This window comes from Sesamum indicum, linkage group LG5 (genome assembly GCF_000512975.1).
Source record: "Sesamum indicum cultivar Zhongzhi No. 13 linkage group LG5, S_indicum_v1.0, whole genome shotgun sequence".
Taxonomy (NCBI): Eukaryota; Viridiplantae; Streptophyta; class Magnoliopsida; order Lamiales; family Pedaliaceae; genus Sesamum; species Sesamum indicum.
The window spans coordinates 2,048,463-2,068,165 of record NC_026149.1 but is presented as its reverse complement, the minus strand read 5'-3'; the positions used below and the strand labels follow the sequence as shown (position 1 = coordinate 2,068,165).

At 34.3% G+C, this 19,703-nt stretch overlaps 2 protein-coding genes across 4 annotated transcripts; both read left to right on the top strand.

Annotated features, from left to right (window-relative positions):
* On the top strand, positions 6,397 to 12,654 carry LOC105161663 (uncharacterized membrane protein At1g16860). 3 transcript variants are annotated; one of them, XM_011079434.2, is made up of 6 exons: positions 6,435 to 6,531; positions 7,320 to 7,412; positions 7,575 to 8,585; positions 9,988 to 10,143; positions 11,329 to 11,540; positions 12,053 to 12,654. In XM_011079434.2, exons 3-6 carry the CDS (start codon positions 7,713 to 7,715, stop codon positions 12,243 to 12,245), a joined length of 1,434 nt encoding a protein of 477 aa, XP_011077736.1. In that variant the 5' UTR covers positions 6,435 to 6,531; positions 7,320 to 7,412; positions 7,575 to 7,712; the 3' UTR covers positions 12,246 to 12,654. The 3 variants fall into 3 exon arrangements, with proteins under 3 accessions (XP_011077737.1, XP_011077736.1, XP_020549506.1); XM_020693847.1 differs by having other exon boundaries at positions 6,513 to 6,531; positions 7,337 to 7,412; XM_011079435.2 differs by lacking the exon at positions 7,320 to 7,412 and having other exon boundaries at positions 6,397 to 6,531.
* LOC105161662 (RNA-binding KH domain-containing protein PEPPER) lies at positions 13,963 to 19,406 on the top strand. Its single transcript, XM_011079433.2, has 6 exons — positions 13,963 to 14,484; positions 16,494 to 16,752; positions 17,270 to 17,418; positions 18,039 to 18,290; positions 18,403 to 18,597; positions 18,965 to 19,406. The coding sequence occupies exons 1-6, from the start codon at positions 14,125 to 14,127 to the stop codon at positions 19,142 to 19,144; spliced, it is 1,395 nt and encodes a 464-aa protein (XP_011077735.1). The 5' UTR covers positions 13,963 to 14,124; the 3' UTR covers positions 19,145 to 19,406.

Genomic DNA, 19,703 nt, shown 5'->3' with positions numbered 1-19,703 from the left:
CATCTAAATTTAAATTCAAGACCTCTTGTAGAAAATCTTGAGTCCAACATGATGGGTTATGACATAAGAGACCACAATCGATACTCTTTTGTGTAAGGTATTAGCTATTCTGATTCCGTATGATCTTCGTGTATTTGTTCTGAAAATAAGTATTCTAGAAAAAAGAAGTATTGGAGCTTACCCGGCACGAGATGTCTCGACTTATTGAGCTTTCTCAAATATAAGCCTAAATTTGAATCACAATTCAATTTTTTTTTTTGGAAATGGGAATAAATGTGTTAATTTTAATTAGTGAATCATTAGACTCTAATAAAATACTAATTCACAAGATTCTGAACAAAGCTGCATTTTGTTCCATAACATACTAATTAAAAAAAAGATTTTATAGATGAAAATTGATGTAGCCCATGAGTTGGGTTTGGGCTAGTTTGGTTGAGGCTGAAATTGAGGCCCGTTTTTTAGATACACTCTTCTCCTTTTTGTTGAAAACAAAAGACCCAAAGTCCCAATTTAAGTGTTTGCAATAGTTTAAAGAAAACAAGTCTCCAAATTTCATTTTTGGAATGAGAGGTGAAGCATCTCAATCGCATTGAAACAGACACCACTGTAACCAACTTGTAATAATTGGTTAATCAATGAGCAGCAGATAACATTCTGACAAAATGATAGCAACTCAACAACAATAGCACTGTGAAAAATGTACTCAATTCCATCCCTCTCTCCTTCATCAATACTCATACTTGAATCACTGCTTCACTTTCTTTTTTATTTCCTTTACTCACTATAAATATAAATATTTTAGCTACACTCTTAAAAATTACGATTACGTGATCGTGATCAATGATTATTTACTATATCATTTACTACATCATTTATTCTTAAAAAGCAAAGGTGGAAGATAAGAATAATATAACGAAGTTATTGTCAGCCTCCTATAGGGATATTTTTGTAATTTCAGGAGTGTGGTGTTGAGGATTAGTTGAAATGAATGCTAGTCATTTGCTCCAAATTGACTGTGGAATGTCTGTTGAGTTGACTAAATTAGTGCTGGTTGGGTGGCCTCTCCTCTCTATACTATACAAAATACGGTTAATGACACCGCTGCATAAATTTTATATAAAATATAAAATAACTAACTTATTTAATTTTTAAAATTTTACATTAATTAACAAATTAGTTTTTTTTTCTTCTTTTCTTCTTAATTTTTTTATTTTTAATGTATTGTATTGATCTATATTTTTTATTTTTTATTTATAATGTTATTTATAATATATGTCAAAATATATAAAAAATTATTTATTATATACATGCAGGAATGGCTTGCCACAACGATTAGTTCTTATAAAAGTGAAGACATACTTCCTTATATATACTAGTGTGCGAAGATATATAAAAATAGTTTGGGTAGAAAAATAAATATTTGACTTACAATAAATCAGTAATAAATTAATGAACGATAAATATAAATTTTCATTCCATTTTTAATTAATATTAGTAACTTTGATAACTTTTACCAAAAAGAGTGGTATGTTTGTTGGTGAGTGATAGAATTCCAATTTCAAATCTGGCACTCAATCAACCAATAAAATAATTGAACAGGAACAAAAGACTTAATAAGAAACTACAGTAGCATTTTGTTAATGTGGTAATAATAATTAAACACGCCGAATTCCAGAGCCAATCGTCATTAATAACAATGATTATCCTAATTTTTTTTATCTCATAAATAAATTATAATAACTCAATCTCGACCGTAATACCTTAGTTCAACTAATGTATCAATATAACTAACAACTATAAATATAAATTCAAGATATTATAAATCATACGACTAGCAATAATCACTACGTTTAACAATGAAAATATCTATATTAATTTTCAACTAGCATGAATGTATATTTATTTTTATTCGAACGTTTAGATAATAATTCATTATTTTTTTATTGTAAAAATATTATCTATTACATTTTTATTTGAAATTAAACCAATGCATATTATTTATAAAAGCGTTTTAAATTTTTGTAAAATAAAATATGTCAAGAAATAACAATTTATTTGATTGTAATAATATACATATTCATTTTAGTCATTTTACCAATTAACGACTTTATTATGCCAAATATCCAAACATTTAATAAGATTTTTCCAAACTCGAGTTTCAAAGAACCTAACAAAAATTTCAAAGGCATTGACAAAATTTGAGAGGAAGGTGGATGACAGTGAGCAACTTCACTTTTTTCTATTTTTTGGAATTAGAATGTCATAAAAATTTCAAAAATTAAGTCCAAATAAATAATTATAATAATAAATAATTAAGGCGATGGCGTAACACCCACATGGAATGTTCCTAATAAAATAATATGATCATATTATTTCAAATAATTATATGGTCCACTCCCATAAGTCGCGACTTTAGACATAATTCTGATTTAACAACTTATGTCTTAACACCGCCTCCTCCCATATTTCTTTCTGGAGTGGGGGACTTAAATTATTATTTGAAGTATTAGTTAAACAACTCCTATATATGAAAATGATTTTTAAATATTATTGGGTTAATTAGCTGGTTCACATTAATATCAACATCATATCAAAGGAGAATTGTTTATATATATTTTTTTATTACAAATATAACAGTGTTAACTAATTCTTCGAAAATATATAAACAACAAATATTTATTTACATTAAGAAATTTACATACGCGAGTCCAATTTTGTATACGTATTGTGTATATATTAAATGAAACCAGAAATACAGTCCCATTTTTGCAATGAAAGATCCGAACCGCAGTCCAATCCACAGCCTCAAGAAAGCTCCGAAATATTAAGGGAAAAAAAAAAGGACAATTTCTGTAATTAGGAATTTGATGTACCTAAGTAAGGTGACAGTGATTGATGGTTAATGATGTTGTCTTGGTGAGAACATGATGATGGCTTAGAGCTCTCTCTCTCTCTCTCTCTCTCTGTGTATATATATTTGAAGTACAATTACTTATGATGATCATCAGAGAATTACATCAACAGCTAACATAATTAGGTGTAATGAAGAATCATTATGACTGAATAACTACTCATGTAATTTGCACTAAATCTTGTTTGAATTAGGTCCTATCGTCTCATCTTTTTATTGCATTCTGGTAACATACAAACTACCCACCAAAATGGAAACTCAACCAACATTAAAAGGGATATTTCACCTCACATTTTGCCATTTTCATTGACGAAAATATGGAAAATTTTTGTGACCATGTACTGACTATATTGGTAACAGTGTGTTTTTTCTAGGTATGAAGGCGAAGAAATGAATTAGTATAATTTTGAAAGTGTTTTCTGCGATTTTTACGTATTTCTTTTTTTTGTGGAAGATTGTGTTTGTAGTGGCTAAAGTCTGTGTTATTAATATTTCCATGTAGAATCAAATGAGGGACAATTACGATATATATATAAATTCCAAACTGCTCATCTCCATGACGATATGTTTTTCTGAAGAATAAATCGTGAGATTTTGGTCGAGTCAAATAATACTTTGTGCAAGGTCATCCAATCGGATGGAGATGATGAATTTTCGGGGCATATAAGCTCCAGAATCTCCAAGAAAAAAAGCATATTTTTTTAAGATTAATTGCATTTTATCTCCCATGAAAACGCCGATAGTCACAAAATCTCGAAAAACAGCAACACGACATTTGAGTTTTAAAAAAAGAAGCTCACTGTCTCCCGCGTCATAAATTATTTTATTATTTTATTAAAAACTCATAGGGTCGCATAGCCCTTTTCTAGAAAAGTTTGTTCTTTTCCTATTATTTTTTTTTACTGGTTATTATGAATTTAACTCATCTTTTCAAAAATAAATTGAGATGAGTCAACACGACACGTTAATTTGGATTTTGAATTTTAATGATCATTAATAGACAAAATCCAAACGTTGTATCACTTAAGGTGGAAAAGGAAAATCTTATTACCACTATTTTACCCAAAAATATCTTATGTCCATGCATGAAACATTTTATTCACATGGTACGATGAAGGGCCACTAAGGATGCTAGAAAGAAAGGGTTATCAAGAAATATTGAAAGAGCAATTAATGATTTCAATAAATATTTAAAACACATAATAATTGTCTTTTGAATCTAGTACATAGAGATTTTTTGCACAAAATATTTCGTTTTACTATGTTCAGATACTTATATGTTTCTAACAATCTTTTAAATGGTCACGTCTTTTAATAAGTAAATGGTATTTCTAAAATATGAAAATGAATAAATTTATTTCGACTCGGATTTAGGGGGTTCACAGTTCAGTAAATCAATTGGTTTAGAATTCAACTTTTGTTTTTAAAAAAAAAAATCAGTATTCAATTCTAATGTTGGTTTTATTTTTATTTATGTTTGTATATTATTTTTTTTTGAATTTTTAAAAAATAAAAGTGTAATTTATTATTTTTATTTTTTAACTATTTTTATACGTTAACAAAAATTTTAATTGTCCAAATGACGAACCAAAAAATAAAAAAAAATCAATAATTACTGAAATTAGACCCATTAATTCTATTCGTTATTCGTTTACCGGTACAACATTTTTAACGTACGAAATTTTGGTAAATCAAAATTTCGATTCCACTAAATTTGATTTTATCGAATTAACACCCCTGCTGAAATTTAAAATGTTTTTACAATAATTTAGAGACATACATACACATATTTAATATTTCAAATTTCAAAAAGTAATGATCACAAAATGATAGATAAAAACATCTTTAATTTTTGTTTGAAGAAGGTAAGACTAAAAATTGAATAGGGAGGCAGGCAAGGCAAGGCAAGTGATTCATTCAAGATCCATGATATACAAATACAAGCTATAGTTTGAGGTACAATCAGTCATAGCCAGCCAGCCAGCAGCATTTGATTCTGTTACAGGGTGTTTAAAATCATACAATATTGTCCATCACCCAATCATCATCATACATATTCTTTTCAAAGGATTGCCCTCATATTCTTCATTTCTGCTTTACTAATAATATTGTTACTCTCCTCCGTCCGTCCCTACAACCCAACAGTTTGGACTCAAAATTTTTTATTTAAATTTAAGTACATATATAAAAAAACAAAAATTACTATTTTGGTTAACGCTCGAAATTTTCTGCAAATTGGCGCTGCATGTTAAATTTTAAATCAATAATTTTGAACTGTAAATTTTATGTGCGTGATATATATATATATATATATATATACATACCATCACCATGAAGATATTTGATTGTTGTAAATGAAATAATATTCAAGTGCTAAGAAGTATTTATTTATTTTCTCGAGATATGTAGCAAAAATACATAAATTAAATAATTAATTTTTTTTTGAAAAATCATAAAAGTACGAAGTTAAATAATAGTTAAATTGTTCCAAGAAAAGAAAAGGGAAGAAAATGCAATATTTTTTTCTTTGGATAATAAAGAAGTAAAAAAATGAATTTTCTTAAAATGATGGTTTTATTATGATACCAGTTACATAATGACATATTTTCTTTTTTAATACATAATTAATCAACAAGTCATCCAAAATAAAGATATTAATCAAATCATTCCAGCTTAGCAACTACTTTTTATTAAATAAATAAAAAAAACTCAACAAATCCCGACGTGGTTCTATATTTAAAAGATATAACAAGGTAATTAATATAAAAAATAAAAAATAAAACAGACCAATTACAAATATACCGCAATCCATTTTAAAACTTATATCAAATGAAGTAACATCAATTAGAGTTATCGTTGATGCATTAATATTTATAGAAAGTAGAGGTATTTGTATTCAAATACTCAATTACGTTACGATATTCTTACATATCTGTCGTATACATATTTAGTATTTCAAAATATGTCCGAAACATTAAAAAGAAAATATTTGAACTCAGTATTTCTAACACGTGTATTGAATATAACTAACGTTCTCTAAATTGAAATTATATAAAATCGAAGTATAAAAAGCAAACAGCTTATGGATGCATTTACTGTACACACACGTAATTGAATTTGCTTCTTACTATAATAAAGTTATAGTCTGGGCAATTATCAAGATACTGTATATTTATAGTATTTTTTAATCTCAATAATTTTTAATTTTGTATTTTTATGTTCATATATTCGTATAGTATCGTATGTGTATCTGTATAATTTTTTGTAGCAGTGCAACATAGGAAAGCACATTGAAAATAAAAGAAAGAAAAAGATATAATCTTGAATATTTTTGAAAAGGGCATGGCAGAAATGGATAATACAGATCACGTACAAGGCCAAAAGGGTCATTTAAGGTCTTAGCACCAGTAGAAAACTGATAGAAGAGCAGAAAGCAGGAAGGTGAAGTGTGTGTTTTCAGTTTCACACTTTTTATTTTGTCCTTCTGTCACTTCATATCTTGCAAATATATCTCAAATCCCCAACCTTTTCTTCCTCAGCTTCCCCCCCCCCCCCCCGGCCCAAGCTCTGATCCTCCATGCCTCCGTTTCTTGCTATATACAACCTAATCTGGTTTTCAGGTATGCTTCAATATATCTGACAAACACATTCCTCTTTTTTTTTTTTTTGGAATTTTTTGGTGGGTTTTGTGATCTTTCTCATTTTACTGAATCTCGGTGAAAATGGAAATGTGGGTTCTGTTGGTTGCGGGATTTGTGAAATGGGTTTGGATTTTCTTGGATTCTTGGTTTCAGGAGATGTCAGTTTGTAACTTTTTAGTTCTGGATCGTTGTGATTTCTGGGATTTTCTTTGCCACGAAAAGGGATCTTTCTGCTTTTGTGTTAAAGAATTAATGTCTGAGTTGGGTTTCTCGATTTCTCGAATGTGATTCAGTTGTTGTGTATGCCTCCGTTTCTTCTTGGATCTGTGGAGTTCTCCTTTTGTACTTAATGACTTGAGGCTCGATTTTCTATGTATGTGAAGTTTCAGTGATGGGATTCTTTCTGTCGATAATGTCAATGCAGAGTTGAGGAATTTTTGGGTACTTTTTGGAATTTTATTTACTGTTTCTATGGTGGAGTCAGTCAACTTTGTTCTCAGATCTGGGGTTTAGACAGTGGTGTTTTCAACTGAGATGCTAAAATTTGAGTCTTCCTGATTCGAAGTGTAAAAATTACAGTCACTACTGACCTTTGAGGTCTTCTTGCATTTTGGATAAAAATTGATCATCAGTGATGATGTCTTTTATTACTCTGCTCACATTTTTTTAGTAATACTTGACACCTTATTTTAAGATTTGTTTCTTAAGTTGTTATAATTGCTTTCAATTGTCAGTTATTTGATAAATCTTCGGGCCATCAATGCCAGGTATTTTCTTCCTGTAGTTTAATTGCTAGAGGGGTATCCGGACCTTCATCGAATAAGGAAATTAATAGCTGTTCGCTGGATACTTCTGATGGAGTAAGTTGGCATAGGACATAGTTGGACTTTGTTGTGAAGTTTTATTTTTTATGCTATGCTGTATTGTCTGGAAATGAATCTTTTTATGGCAGGTGATTTATGATTCAACTATCAGGAGGAATCCGGTTTCATTTCTTAATGCTTGATTCTGTTTTCTTCTAGGTATAGTATTCGGTGGAACTGGGAGCGCTAAGTTGGTCGTCCGATTACCTTAGTTTTGATTGTCCTCATTAGTGACTGTTGTTGTATATCCGTTCCTAACTTGGGTCACCTAGCTTCTTTGAACAATTAGTCTGCATCATGGGCTCTCGATTTCCGTCTCATCAGTTGAGTAATGGCCTTTACGTGTCAGGCCGGCCTGAGCAACCGAAAGAGAAGACCCCAACAATGAGCTCAGTTGCCATGCCTTACACTGGTGGTGATATCAAAAAGTCTGGAGAACTTGGTAAAATGTTTGACATCCCTATGGATGGCTCCAGGTCTCGAAAATCAGGTCCCATAAACAATGCCCCCTCAAGAACAGGTTCTTTTGGTGGTGCGCCTTCTCACTCCGGCCAATTGAATTCTGCAAACCGTGCTTCAGTTTCAGCTGGTGGTGTTCCTGGGTCAGCTTCATTGAAGAAAACAAATTCTGGACCACTTAATAAACATGGTGAACCATTGAAAAAATCATCTGGTCCTCAGGGTGGGGGAACTGCCGTATCTCGCCAAAATTCTGGTCCACTTCCTCCAGTCCTCCCAACTACTGGCCTCATTACATCTGGACCTATTACATCGGGACCCCTAAATTCTTCAGGGGCGCCTCGGAAGGCATCTGGTCCTTTGGAGTCTACAGGCTCGATGAAGTTGCACAATGCTTCTATAGTTAATAACCAGGCTGTTACCCACCTTAGCCAGGATGATGAATATTCATTCCGCAAGAGTTTCCCAAAGCCAATTCTTTGGGCCATCATTCTTCTATTTGTCATGGGATTTATTGCTGGTGGTTTCATCCTTGGAGCTGTTCGTAACCCCATTCTTCTTGTTGTCGTTGTTATACTTTTTGCTGCAGTGGCTACTGTATTCACCTGGAACACTTGTTGGGGAAGAAGAGCTATCACTGGTTTTATTGCTAGCTATCCAGATGCTGAGTTACGAACTGCAAAAGATGGCCAATTTGTCAAAGTTTCTGGGGTATGCTCATCCACAATATATATATATATATATATCAAGTCTAAGGTTCACCTTTTACATCCCCAATTCACATTCTTCGTGACCCCTCTTCCACCTCCCTCACCTGCAAACTAAATCGAAGGCTGCTAAGTCAACTTTGGTGATCTAAGATTCTAAATGTTGGTTCTTTTATGCAGCCTGTCTGAAATTTCAAAGAACAGGTCTTACTTTCTCCAACGAATCATAGTAGTCAATGGCGCGGAATGGCGCGCGCCATGGCGCATGGCGCAAAAGGCGCAGCCCTCGCGCCATACGGAGCCCATGGCGCACGCCTTCAGAATGGCGCAGCCATAGCGCGCGCCTGGGCGCCTTTTCGGCGCTGCCCAGGCGCGCGCCATGTGCGCGATGCAAGAAAAGGGCCTGGGCGACCTGGGTTTTGGCTGGGCTGCCCAGGCCCATGAATTAAAAAAAGAATTAAGTTAATAAACCCTAATTTCCTATATATAAAAGGAATTTCCTAAGTATAAACCCTAAAAAAAATTAACTTAATAAACCCTAAGCTAATAAACCCTAATTCCTTAAGTTAATTTTTGGCGTGTACAGCAGTACAAGCTCTAATTATGCCGATTGAATCTTTGAAATTGATGTGATTTTATTAATCTTTGAGTGCTTTAATTGTTCTGTTAGTGTTTTTTTTTGGGATGATTTAATTGAAGTTTTGTTATGTTCAATTTGTTGTTTTATGTCTTATTTAACTCCTTGTACATTAATCTAATCAAAATAATACTAATTATATAAATATATAGATTATTTCTTATATTTGCGCCATCGTTTTAAAAGGCGCGCGCCACGCCATGCGCCGTGCCCATGGCTCCAGGAGCCCTTGGCGCCATTGTGCGCCGTGCGCCACTGACTACTATGCAACGAATCTGCTAACATGTTTTTTAGTTCAACTAGAAATTATATTATGTGGGCAATTATAATATTTTTTATTGTAACCTTTTGGAGTCAAGACAAAAAATTCAATTTCTTCCAAAATTCTCCGCATATATGTTTCATTACACTGTCTAGGGAATAAAAGTTTTTTGATTCTGATGTAGTTGTAGCCATAAAACTTCATGTCTTTTCAAGTCAACAGCATCAAGACGGCCGTTTTTGCTCTGTGTGTGTATTCAAACTCAAAGAACACAATTGCCGTGCAACTCTTGAGAAAGAGAACTTGCCTGTGTGTGTATTCAAACTAAGCAGCATATTCTTTTGATAATTGGTCTTTATGGGCATTCCCTTGTAGCATTGGGCAGATACTTATTTCCTGATTTGCCTCATAAGTAAATTTGATCTCTTGAAGTTTGGTTGATTCCATGTTGTAGTTGAAATCCAAACAGGCTGCTGTGTTGATAAATTTGGGTTTTGATATTTGAAGGTTGTTACCTGTGGCAATGTTCCTCTTGAATCATCATTCCAGAAAGTTCCTCGATGCGTTTATACATCCACAAGTTTGTATGAGTACCGGGGATGGGATTCAAAAGCCGCAAACCCCACACATCGTCGCTTTACCTGGGGCCTTCGGACATTAGAGGTTAGGAAAAATAATTATTTCATGACATGTTCTGCTTAACATATTGTTTGTGAAACTAGTGTGGCCCATTAAATGCACTAAATTTATGTGTGACAACATAATGCTACAAAAGGGCATAGATTTTTCTGCCACACCCTAATACCCTGTTTATTGTGTTTGTCTTTCTACAAACAACTCATGGATTTTCTCTTTGCCAACTGGGGGTTCAGTGTGCCAGGTTAACATGCATGACTCATTCCATTAGCAAGTCTTGACTATGTATGGGAGCTGTCGATGGTGATAATTCTAATTAGGGATAATTACACTTCCCTTCCCTATAGTTTGGTGTAGTTACATGTAGACTCTCCGTACTTTGGGAAACTACATCTAATACCTCCTGAGGTTTGCTTTCGTCTAACAAATAAGTCCCTCTGTCTGTCAAAATTCAATGAATTTGATCTGCAATAAGTCAGTAATTAACCGATTGAGGTAAATATCAATTCTCATTCAGTTTTTTTTGTTAATATCAGTAAATTCAGTGAATTTTGACTAACGGGGTGACTTAACTGGACAGAAACAAACCTCAGAGTGCTAGATGTAATTTCTCAAACTATAGGAGCTCTATGTGTAATTATACCAAACCTTAGGGGAGGATAGTGTAATTATCCCTTTTAATTAAAAAGCAAAATGAAAATGTATAAGAAATTACAAATTTAACGCATGAGAAACTCTAAGTTCCATTTATTGTTAATGGATATATCCTGAGATATGTAATTGATTTAAAGTTGGTGTTTGCTTAGTTCTCTGTGCTTGCAACTAAGGGATGTTCAACGTGGTAGAATTTGCCAAAAGTGCTTTCCTCTTGACTCTCATATTTACTGATGTCTTTTTCTTTTACTTTTGAAATTTGTCTTCTTTTGTTGATGCAACTAAGGGATGCTCAACGTGGTAGAATTTGCCAAAAGTGCTTTCCTTTTGACTCTCATATTTACTGATGTCTTTTTCTTTTACTTTTGAAATTTGTCTTCTTTTGTTGAAAATGCAGGCAAATTTTACTGTGATGTCTGATTTTCTGCTACATCAAATGCATGTTAAATACCATGAACTCTGATATTAAAGTTTGCTGAATGATGCAACACTGTGTAGTTGATCATCAAGATAGATATTACGGTATTGACATATTATTCGATTTGTTTATAATTGCAGAGGCATGTAGTTGACTTTTATATTTCTGACTTCCAATCTGGGTTGAGAGCATTGGTTAAAACTGGCTATGGTGCAAGGGTGACTCCTTATGTTGATGAATCTGTCGTCGTTGACATCAATCCAGCAAACAGGGATATGTCACCTGAATTCATCAGATGGTTAGGAGAAAGAAACCTTTCAAGTGATGACCGTGTAATGAGACTCAAAGAAGGGTAAGATTCTGTTTGTTCTCCCAATTAAACTTGTTGCATTTCAAGTAGTTGCAGTTATTCTCGTGATTAAATGAATACGACAATACAAGTCTTGTGTTATTGGATCTTCTGGTAGGTGTTTCACTTGGTATCCTGAAATTCTTAAATGGACTGAGTGAGACACACTCGGTCCATCCGAAACTTTTTGTTGAAAGTTTACCACCCACACCCTCATGCATCCATCCGCCTATCATGGCCTGGTTGTGTTGCATTTGGTTCACTTTAGAAAGAGACTTGGTATTCAGTGTAAGACCCTTATGGATCTATATGAGACAAAATGAATTACCATGAATTTACCACAATGGCCTCTCTCTAAGTCATTGAGATCCGCTTTGCAGAAGAGCAGGACAAGAGTGTTCTGGTGATGTTAGCTGATGTATTTGACAACCGAAAGCATTTATTGTGCATGTAATGTTGGCTTTTACTTCATGATAGTTGCTCTTATTTTTTTACTCTCTTTGATCGATCGTTAGATACATCAAAGAAGGCAGCACTGTCAGTGTTATGGGAGTTGTGCAGCGGAATGAGAATGTTTTAATGATTGTTCCCCCACCCGAACCTTTTTCAACCGGATGTCAGTGGAGTAAATGCATTCTTCCCGCCAGTCTTGAAGGCATCGTCTTGAGATGTGAGGATACCTCAAAGATCGACGTTATACCAGTTTAGTGGTTTGACATGAATGATCTCTTATCCTAAGAGAGAAATTGTCGAAAACTCGTGAAAAGGGTGGCAGCGAAGGCGATTTCGTTGAGTGTTGACCAGGTGTATAGTTTTCGTGTATTTTCTTCAGTTTCAGTCTCATTTTGGTCCAGGAGTTTGGTATGGTTGTGGCGTTGGTGTGAATTATTATAGTACAGTGGAGGGAAGTTGGAGATTAACGAGCAAGTCGAAGATATTCATTTTTCTGTTAGAATTGTTTTGGTAATTCTTGAGCTTGTGAGAATTATTCATTGTTAACTATAGTAAAACTCTTGGAAATGGATGGTTTTATTGGGTTTGAGATATTCTTTGTAGGCCTCTTTGGTCACTTTGTTTATGCTTTGAAATGAAATGTTGTACTAATATTGTACATGCATTATGCTGTCAGTTTTAATTTTGAAGAATCCAAAATGTAAAAGGAGGGCAATGGATTTAATACTCCAATTTCAACTCAATAAATATTCCTACTGTTTTGAATTCTACCCATTTCATTTTTTTCTTATTGTACTTGGAATAATTTTGAGCCTGATGTTAAAGTAATTGGGTATTATTAGCTCTTTGACACTCTTAATGTAAATGCACACACTCTATTTTGCAACCCTAAAATCAAATTTTCAAGTCTATTAAACCATAACATTTCCTTCATTTACTTTTAAAAACCTCAATCAGTGGTGCAAATTTTGTTTTAATTTTCATTGTTTGGAAATGTGAAAAAGTTAGTTCATTTATGCATTTTCGGTTTCAAATTTTCCATTCCAATTGCTACTTCTTTTTTTCTATATGTATGTTGCGATAATTATTGAAAAAATAAAAAATTTCAAATTCGATACAAAATATGTTGGATCAATAGTCAATGAATTATCGATACTATGGTATATTGTCTTCATAATCATACTTTTTTTAGATGTGCAAATTGAAGTGAGTTTATCTGCACAATTCGACTCGAGTTAAATGATTTTGAGTTCGAGTTAAATTTTAATCAGCTGAACTTGACCTCAAATGAATGTGAATGATGAGCTTTTATGATTTTCTAAATATTTCTATTTTATTTCCGATACATATATATATACATTACTTAATATATTATTGTTTTCATGTAACATATTTATATTTTACACCTACTTTATTCTACTTATTTTTTTTCTCTTTATATATATATATATTATCCATCATTGTATTATTAATTGCTTATGTGTTACCTAATAATTAATGTACTTTATAGCTCAATTTTATTAAATAATAGTAGACTACAAATTTTGGGATTTGAACTACATACTAGGTATTTAACCCATTCATCTTAAAGTTAATTTAGAAGGAAGTATTTGAATTTGAGCAAGTGATATTCTAAAAAAAATAATGATATAATGATTCCATATCAAAATAATTTGAAGTCCCTTAATATTTTACATTATAAATTTCAAAATAATATTATTAAATATTTAAAATTCCTACCTCCAAATTTATCAGTACAATTAGACAACATTTGAATCAACGAATTTAAATTGAAAATTCTCAAATTCTTTAAAATGATTTGTATAATTCTACACATTTCCGTCTTCATTTATAAAATATTAATAGATCCTATCTTTTTTTAATATAAAGATTACTTCAAATTATTTATTGAAATTAATTTAAATCCATCTATGTAAATACAACACGTTCGTATTATGCAGTGGCCTTATACTATGTGAAATTTTGTGCCCGCAATCCTGTATATTAGATTTTCTTCATCAGTGGCATTTTCTCTGGTAAAACCCTTCCGCTTCTCCGTCTATCACTTTTCTTCCCTTCATTCTCAAAACCCTCATCAATCGGTGCCCAGGAAAGCAGGAAGACGTCTCGCTATATGGCCTCCATCCACCCACCCATAGATAACGGCGCAGTGGCCGCGGAACCCGCCGACCCAACATCCGTGGCCGCGGAACAACTAGCAGCAGCTGAAGCCGCCGAAACCAAAGGCGACGACGCCGACACCGCCTCGGCTGAGACTCAAGCTGCGTCGGTTTATGTGAAGGATAAAGGGTCGGAGGAGATGAGGGCCAAGTGGCCGGGTTGGCCGGGGTACTCAGTGTTTCGGTTAGTAGTGCCGGTATTGAAAGTAGGCGGCATTATTGGACGGAAGGGAGATCTTATCAAGAAGCTCGTTGAGGAGACACGGGCTAGGGTTCGCGTGCTTGATGGCCCTTTAACTTCTCCGGATCGCATTGTAATTCTCTTCTTTTTTCCCCCTTTATATACGCTTGCGGATGATGCCTGTCTAATGCGATTGCCTTGCCTTTCTTCACTTTTGGATAATTTTTAAAATTGGGGGCTTTGCACTGTTGTTAGGGTTTGGATTCGTTTCCTCGGCTCAGTTTGCTAGGGACTGTAAATGGTTACTTTCTAGGGTTTTACTTTTTGAAGGTAATTCGGAATGCCTAGAACCTTAGGTTAATTCCTGCTTCTGTAGAAGATGTTATGTTGAGCTTGGTGGTTGTGGGTCAGCTTAAAGATACTTGGATGATTAGAAGGGGAAGCTCATTTTTCAAACAATCTTTAAGCATGCTACTGTGCTCATAATCATTGATACAGTATCTGGAGTGCAATGCAGCCAACTTCTGGATTAATGTCAAACAGATATCTTTGCTGGTGACGGCAAGAGGCTTGTTATTGTTGAAGAGCTATACACCTGACACACGTTAATCATTAGTTAACAGTGTTGACCCTGGAGTAAAAGAAGTATCTTGATGAGAATTTCCTGATTTATTTACCTTTTGCTGTATATCCAAAGTCAGTAGCGTTACATATCTGGAATAGAATTGAGATGAAATTAACACGTGGCACATGAATAAATGATATCGCTCAAATAGGTTTATTTGGTTAGAATGTGTGTTGAATACAGATGAGGAAGCTGCCAGCTTTATGCTTTTGGTTCTAAGCAATCAAAGATTTCCACGTTTATTCTTTTGACAGGATATAGGGTTTCCTAAATGTCGACGTGGAAAAATTACTTTATTTCTGCTGATGTATAAAGCAGTAGTTCCTTAGACTTTTAGGTCTTTTTAATTGGATCAGCTAGTTCGATCATGGAAAAAGGTGATTGGTGTTCTAGGTGTTCTAGTTGACCCTTCAAAGTGATTACCTAGTGATTTGATTCTGATTTAATAGTTGGAACTGGCTGGTTAAAGTATAAATTCTTTAAACCAGTCCGTGACAGTACCCTCTCCTGCCTTTGGAAAAATGCTCTTTGTTTCCCTTATTTGTAGTTCACTTGCGTGCGCATGTGTGTATGTGTGTGTGCGAGTGAGAGAGAGAGATTCTCTACAGACACGTGCTTTTTGCGCGTGTGGTGGGTGGTTAGTGGTGGAGAGGGATTCTCTCCATACATGTGCTCCGAAATCTTTTTCTCCAACCTTTTGTAATTCTTTCAGTTAATACCCTTTCATAGCTTGAATTGAGCTATCTATATTTATTCAGATTATCTGATACCTCAAAACATTTATTGGCCATTTTACATCAATTATGATCGGAATCTTACTTTATTCAGAATGTTAACTACACAAGATTTCTTTATGTTCTGTATATCTATACAATTATGGTATCACCAGCTACCATTTTACATTTGGTTTTGACACAATTAATGGTGTAATAACCTCATGATTCTGATTTGATTTCCCTTTACAGTAATGTTTTTATGTTGTCAAACAATGAATCTTATACTCCGTCAATACTTATTTAAAACTTTGTTTAGCAAACTGTTGATAATATTACTTCTGTTTATGTTTGTTAAATATTTATCGGAGAAATCATCTAAATTATTGATATTTTCAACCTTCATAATCATTTATAACTGCCATGTCTTGTGCAAATAGCATTCTTTTTTCAGTTATACCACATTAGTCATGAAAGGGTACCTTGTTCTTTAAATGGAATAACATAAAAGCAACATGATATCTGTATGTAAAAGAAAGGATTAGCTGGTTCCTTTTAAGGCAGCAGAAGCTGCTTCTCTTCTTACTTCTCGTTGTTGGTACAAGCTTTGCCGAGGCGGAACTCTGATATTAGACTTTCTTGTCATATGCATTATGGTGCATCAATCTATCAATACTGTTTTTGGGGCCCATTCTTTAGTTTGTCTATTTCAGATAAAGATTTGTTACTGCAGTTGCTAATTTGCTATGCTTGGGCAAACCTTTCTCTTCTATGTCATGGACTTTTGAGCTTGCAATATTTCAGGTTTTAATATCTGGGAAGGAAGATCCAGAAGCAGCATTGCCTCCAGCTATGGATGCTATACTAAGAATCTTCAGACGTGTCAATGGACTGTCTGAGAATGATGGAGATGGCAAAGGCATTGGTGCTGCTGGAACTGCATTTTGTTTGATTCGGTTATTGGTGGCATCTACACAGGCCATTAGTTTAATAGGAAAACAGGGTTCCTTGATCAAGTCTATTCAGGAAAGCACTGGTGCTTCTGTCCGCGTGCTTTCTAATGGTACTACAACATCTTATTGCTTACTTTATGTTTGGTGTTATTACCTTATTTTCTTTCTAGTTAGCTTGTCTTGGAAATTTGTTATGTTTTCATTACTTTTCTCCCTACGAACCCTGAGCACTCCCCTCACCTGCTTTCTCTTTAAAGCTTATTGTATGATTTTTAGGTATATTTCTGTTACCTGAAATTTGATGGACCTATAGGTTGGAGTATACAGCAGTGGACAAACCTAGCAGTCTCTGAATGATCTTGTGGATAATAGTCACAGTTCAACTTTCTTGAATAGACCTCGCAACTGTCTGTATTTGTTTTCTATTATGCTTATTTAGAAGACTGTCTTGTACCTAATAGTTTGTTAACACATAATCAGTCTTCTTCACTAAATCATTCACAAAGTGCATAACCAGTTCGACTTAGTAGAGTTTGTATCTCAATCTTTTTTGGACCTCTTGTTGTCCACTTGAGACTCTGTTCTGCTTGTAGGATGGGTGAAAATTCTCCATATTTGTAATTGCAGATGAATTACCAGTTTATGCCAGTTCTGAAGAAAGGATTGTCGAGTTACAAGGAGAAGCTGTCAAAGTACTTAAAGCTTTGGAAGCTGTGGTGGGGCACTTGAGAAAATTTTTGGTGGATCATAGTGTTCTTCCATTGTTTGAGAAGAGTGTAAGTTAATTCCTCTATGTTTTTGTAGCATAGTTATTAATGGCGTTCCATTGTGTGTGCCATGGCGCGTGGCGCACATTGCGCTGGCTCAGTGCCATTTTACAAAAATGGCATTGAGTTGCTTATGGCGACGCCATAGTGAAGGGCTGGGGCTTAGAAAAAGCCCAGTTTTTCTCAAAGCCCAGTGTAAATAAAGGCTGGGCTTTTTAACGAGCCTTTATTTCAGCTGATTTATTAAAAAATAGATTAAAAAAAATCAAAATATCTTGCAAAACGAGTGAAATTAAAAATGTAGGAATTTTTTAATCATTTTGCATGTTTTGAACTCTTTGTTTTTCCTAAAACTTATTATTTTGCAAGTTTCTTTTATGGTATGATTAAAATTATAGTTAGTGTTTATATTTACTTATTTGTGCATTATTGATGTGAGTATATATTGATGTATGAAATATATAATATATTTTTGTACATGTGCGCCGTACTATAGAACTGCACGCGCTGCGCGGTGCGCCATGGCTCCAGGGGACCCTTGAGCCATGGCACGCCGTGCGCTATTAACAACTATGTTTTGTAGTCAGTGAGATAACAAGACCATGATTAAGGACATTTTGCTCCTACAGTATAATGCACCAGCTACTCAGGAAAGGCAAGTAGACGCATGGTCCGAGAAGACATTGCTGCATGCTAATCCGCAGACCTCGCTAGGGGCTGATTATTCTGCTTCAGTGAAGAGGGATTCACTTTTTCTTGACCGTGACAGCCAGATGGAATCTCGTATTACGTCTTCAAGACTATCATTGTATGGACCAGAACATGGACTTGGCAGTCGTTCTTCAACAATAGGACATTCTGGGGGACCTGTTGTAACTCAGGTTATGCATTTCTCATTGCATATGTTGACTTGCAACCTATTATGTATTTTACAATTGAAGAATGATAGTTTGTTTACCTGTAAATTTATGATATGTTGATTGCTTTAAGCAGATTGCACAGACCATGCAAATACCTCTTGCTTATGCAGAGGATATTATTGGGGTTCAGGGAACAAATATTGATTACATTCGACGTACCAGTGGTGCTATTCTTACTGTGCAAGAGAGTAGAGGACTACCCGAGGAGATTACCGTGGAAATAAAAGGCACCTCTTCACAAGTGCAAGCAGCTCAGCAACTTATTCAGGTAAACACTTTTGTGTCTCTTTTATTTCCTGCTGTTTTCTTCTACCCTCTTCCTCTAAATAGTTTCTTCGGGACCTAGGTTAGGCATTTGCTTTGTTCGCTTTACTAATGTTGTTCCCTCAAAATACTTGGCAAAAAAGAAATGTATCCTACAATAGATTTCAGATGGCATCCTCCTTGAAGTTCAATGTTAATCAGGGTTAGGAACTCCGAAAATAATATGGTCTTCTAGGTACATGAAGGTAGAGATAAGTGTGGGTAGTGAATACACAGTAAATCTGGAGACCCTTTTTAGGGTGGGGGGAGGTAGGTCAAGTTGATGAAGAGCTGAATGAAACTAATATTAGCCTGCTATTTACATTATTCAGGAATTCATCGGTGGTCACAGAGAGCCGCTCCCGCGGAACTATGGCAAACTGGAGTCCAGTTTGAGGCCTTCCTACTCTCACATGGGCAGCAGCTCATACTCATCTTCATCATTTGCAGAACAACCTTATGGTGGGTATGGATCATCTGGTGTTGGAGGATATAGCAGCTTTAGGCTTTGATTTGACAAATTTTCTTGCCAATCCTTTTTCCATCTATCCCAGATCCTAATCTGTAAAGCATCTGTGGGTTGACCATGAAGAAGCACAGTTATATGTAGTTGTATTTAATTCATGCGTTTGCTGCACTAGTGAGAAGTTAGTTAAGCTCTTTTATATTATCATGGTCTTTGAGTTGATTTATTAGAGATTTCGTGCCCAAAATTTTTACCAGAATTGGGGATGTATTCTCTGTACCAAAAATGGAAAATGGGGTGGTTAGTTTTCTTGCCAAACAGATATTCTGGAAAATCCAAGACTGGAAGTTGATGAGAAACGTTGCAGTACTTTTCATCTGTTGGGGAAGCTTGTTAATGTTATCCGTTAATTCTCTGCAGAACTGGAAATCAAATTCCAGCCCAAAATATAGCTAATATTATTGACATTTCGGAGGATGAGATAGATGTTGTGTTACATTTTAATTATTTTTTGACATCTCTCTCCGATTTTATATGTATATGGAAGAAAAGAGTAATAGGAAAGTCTAAGAATCTAGAACTGGTGGTGAAAGCTTTGAAAGTTT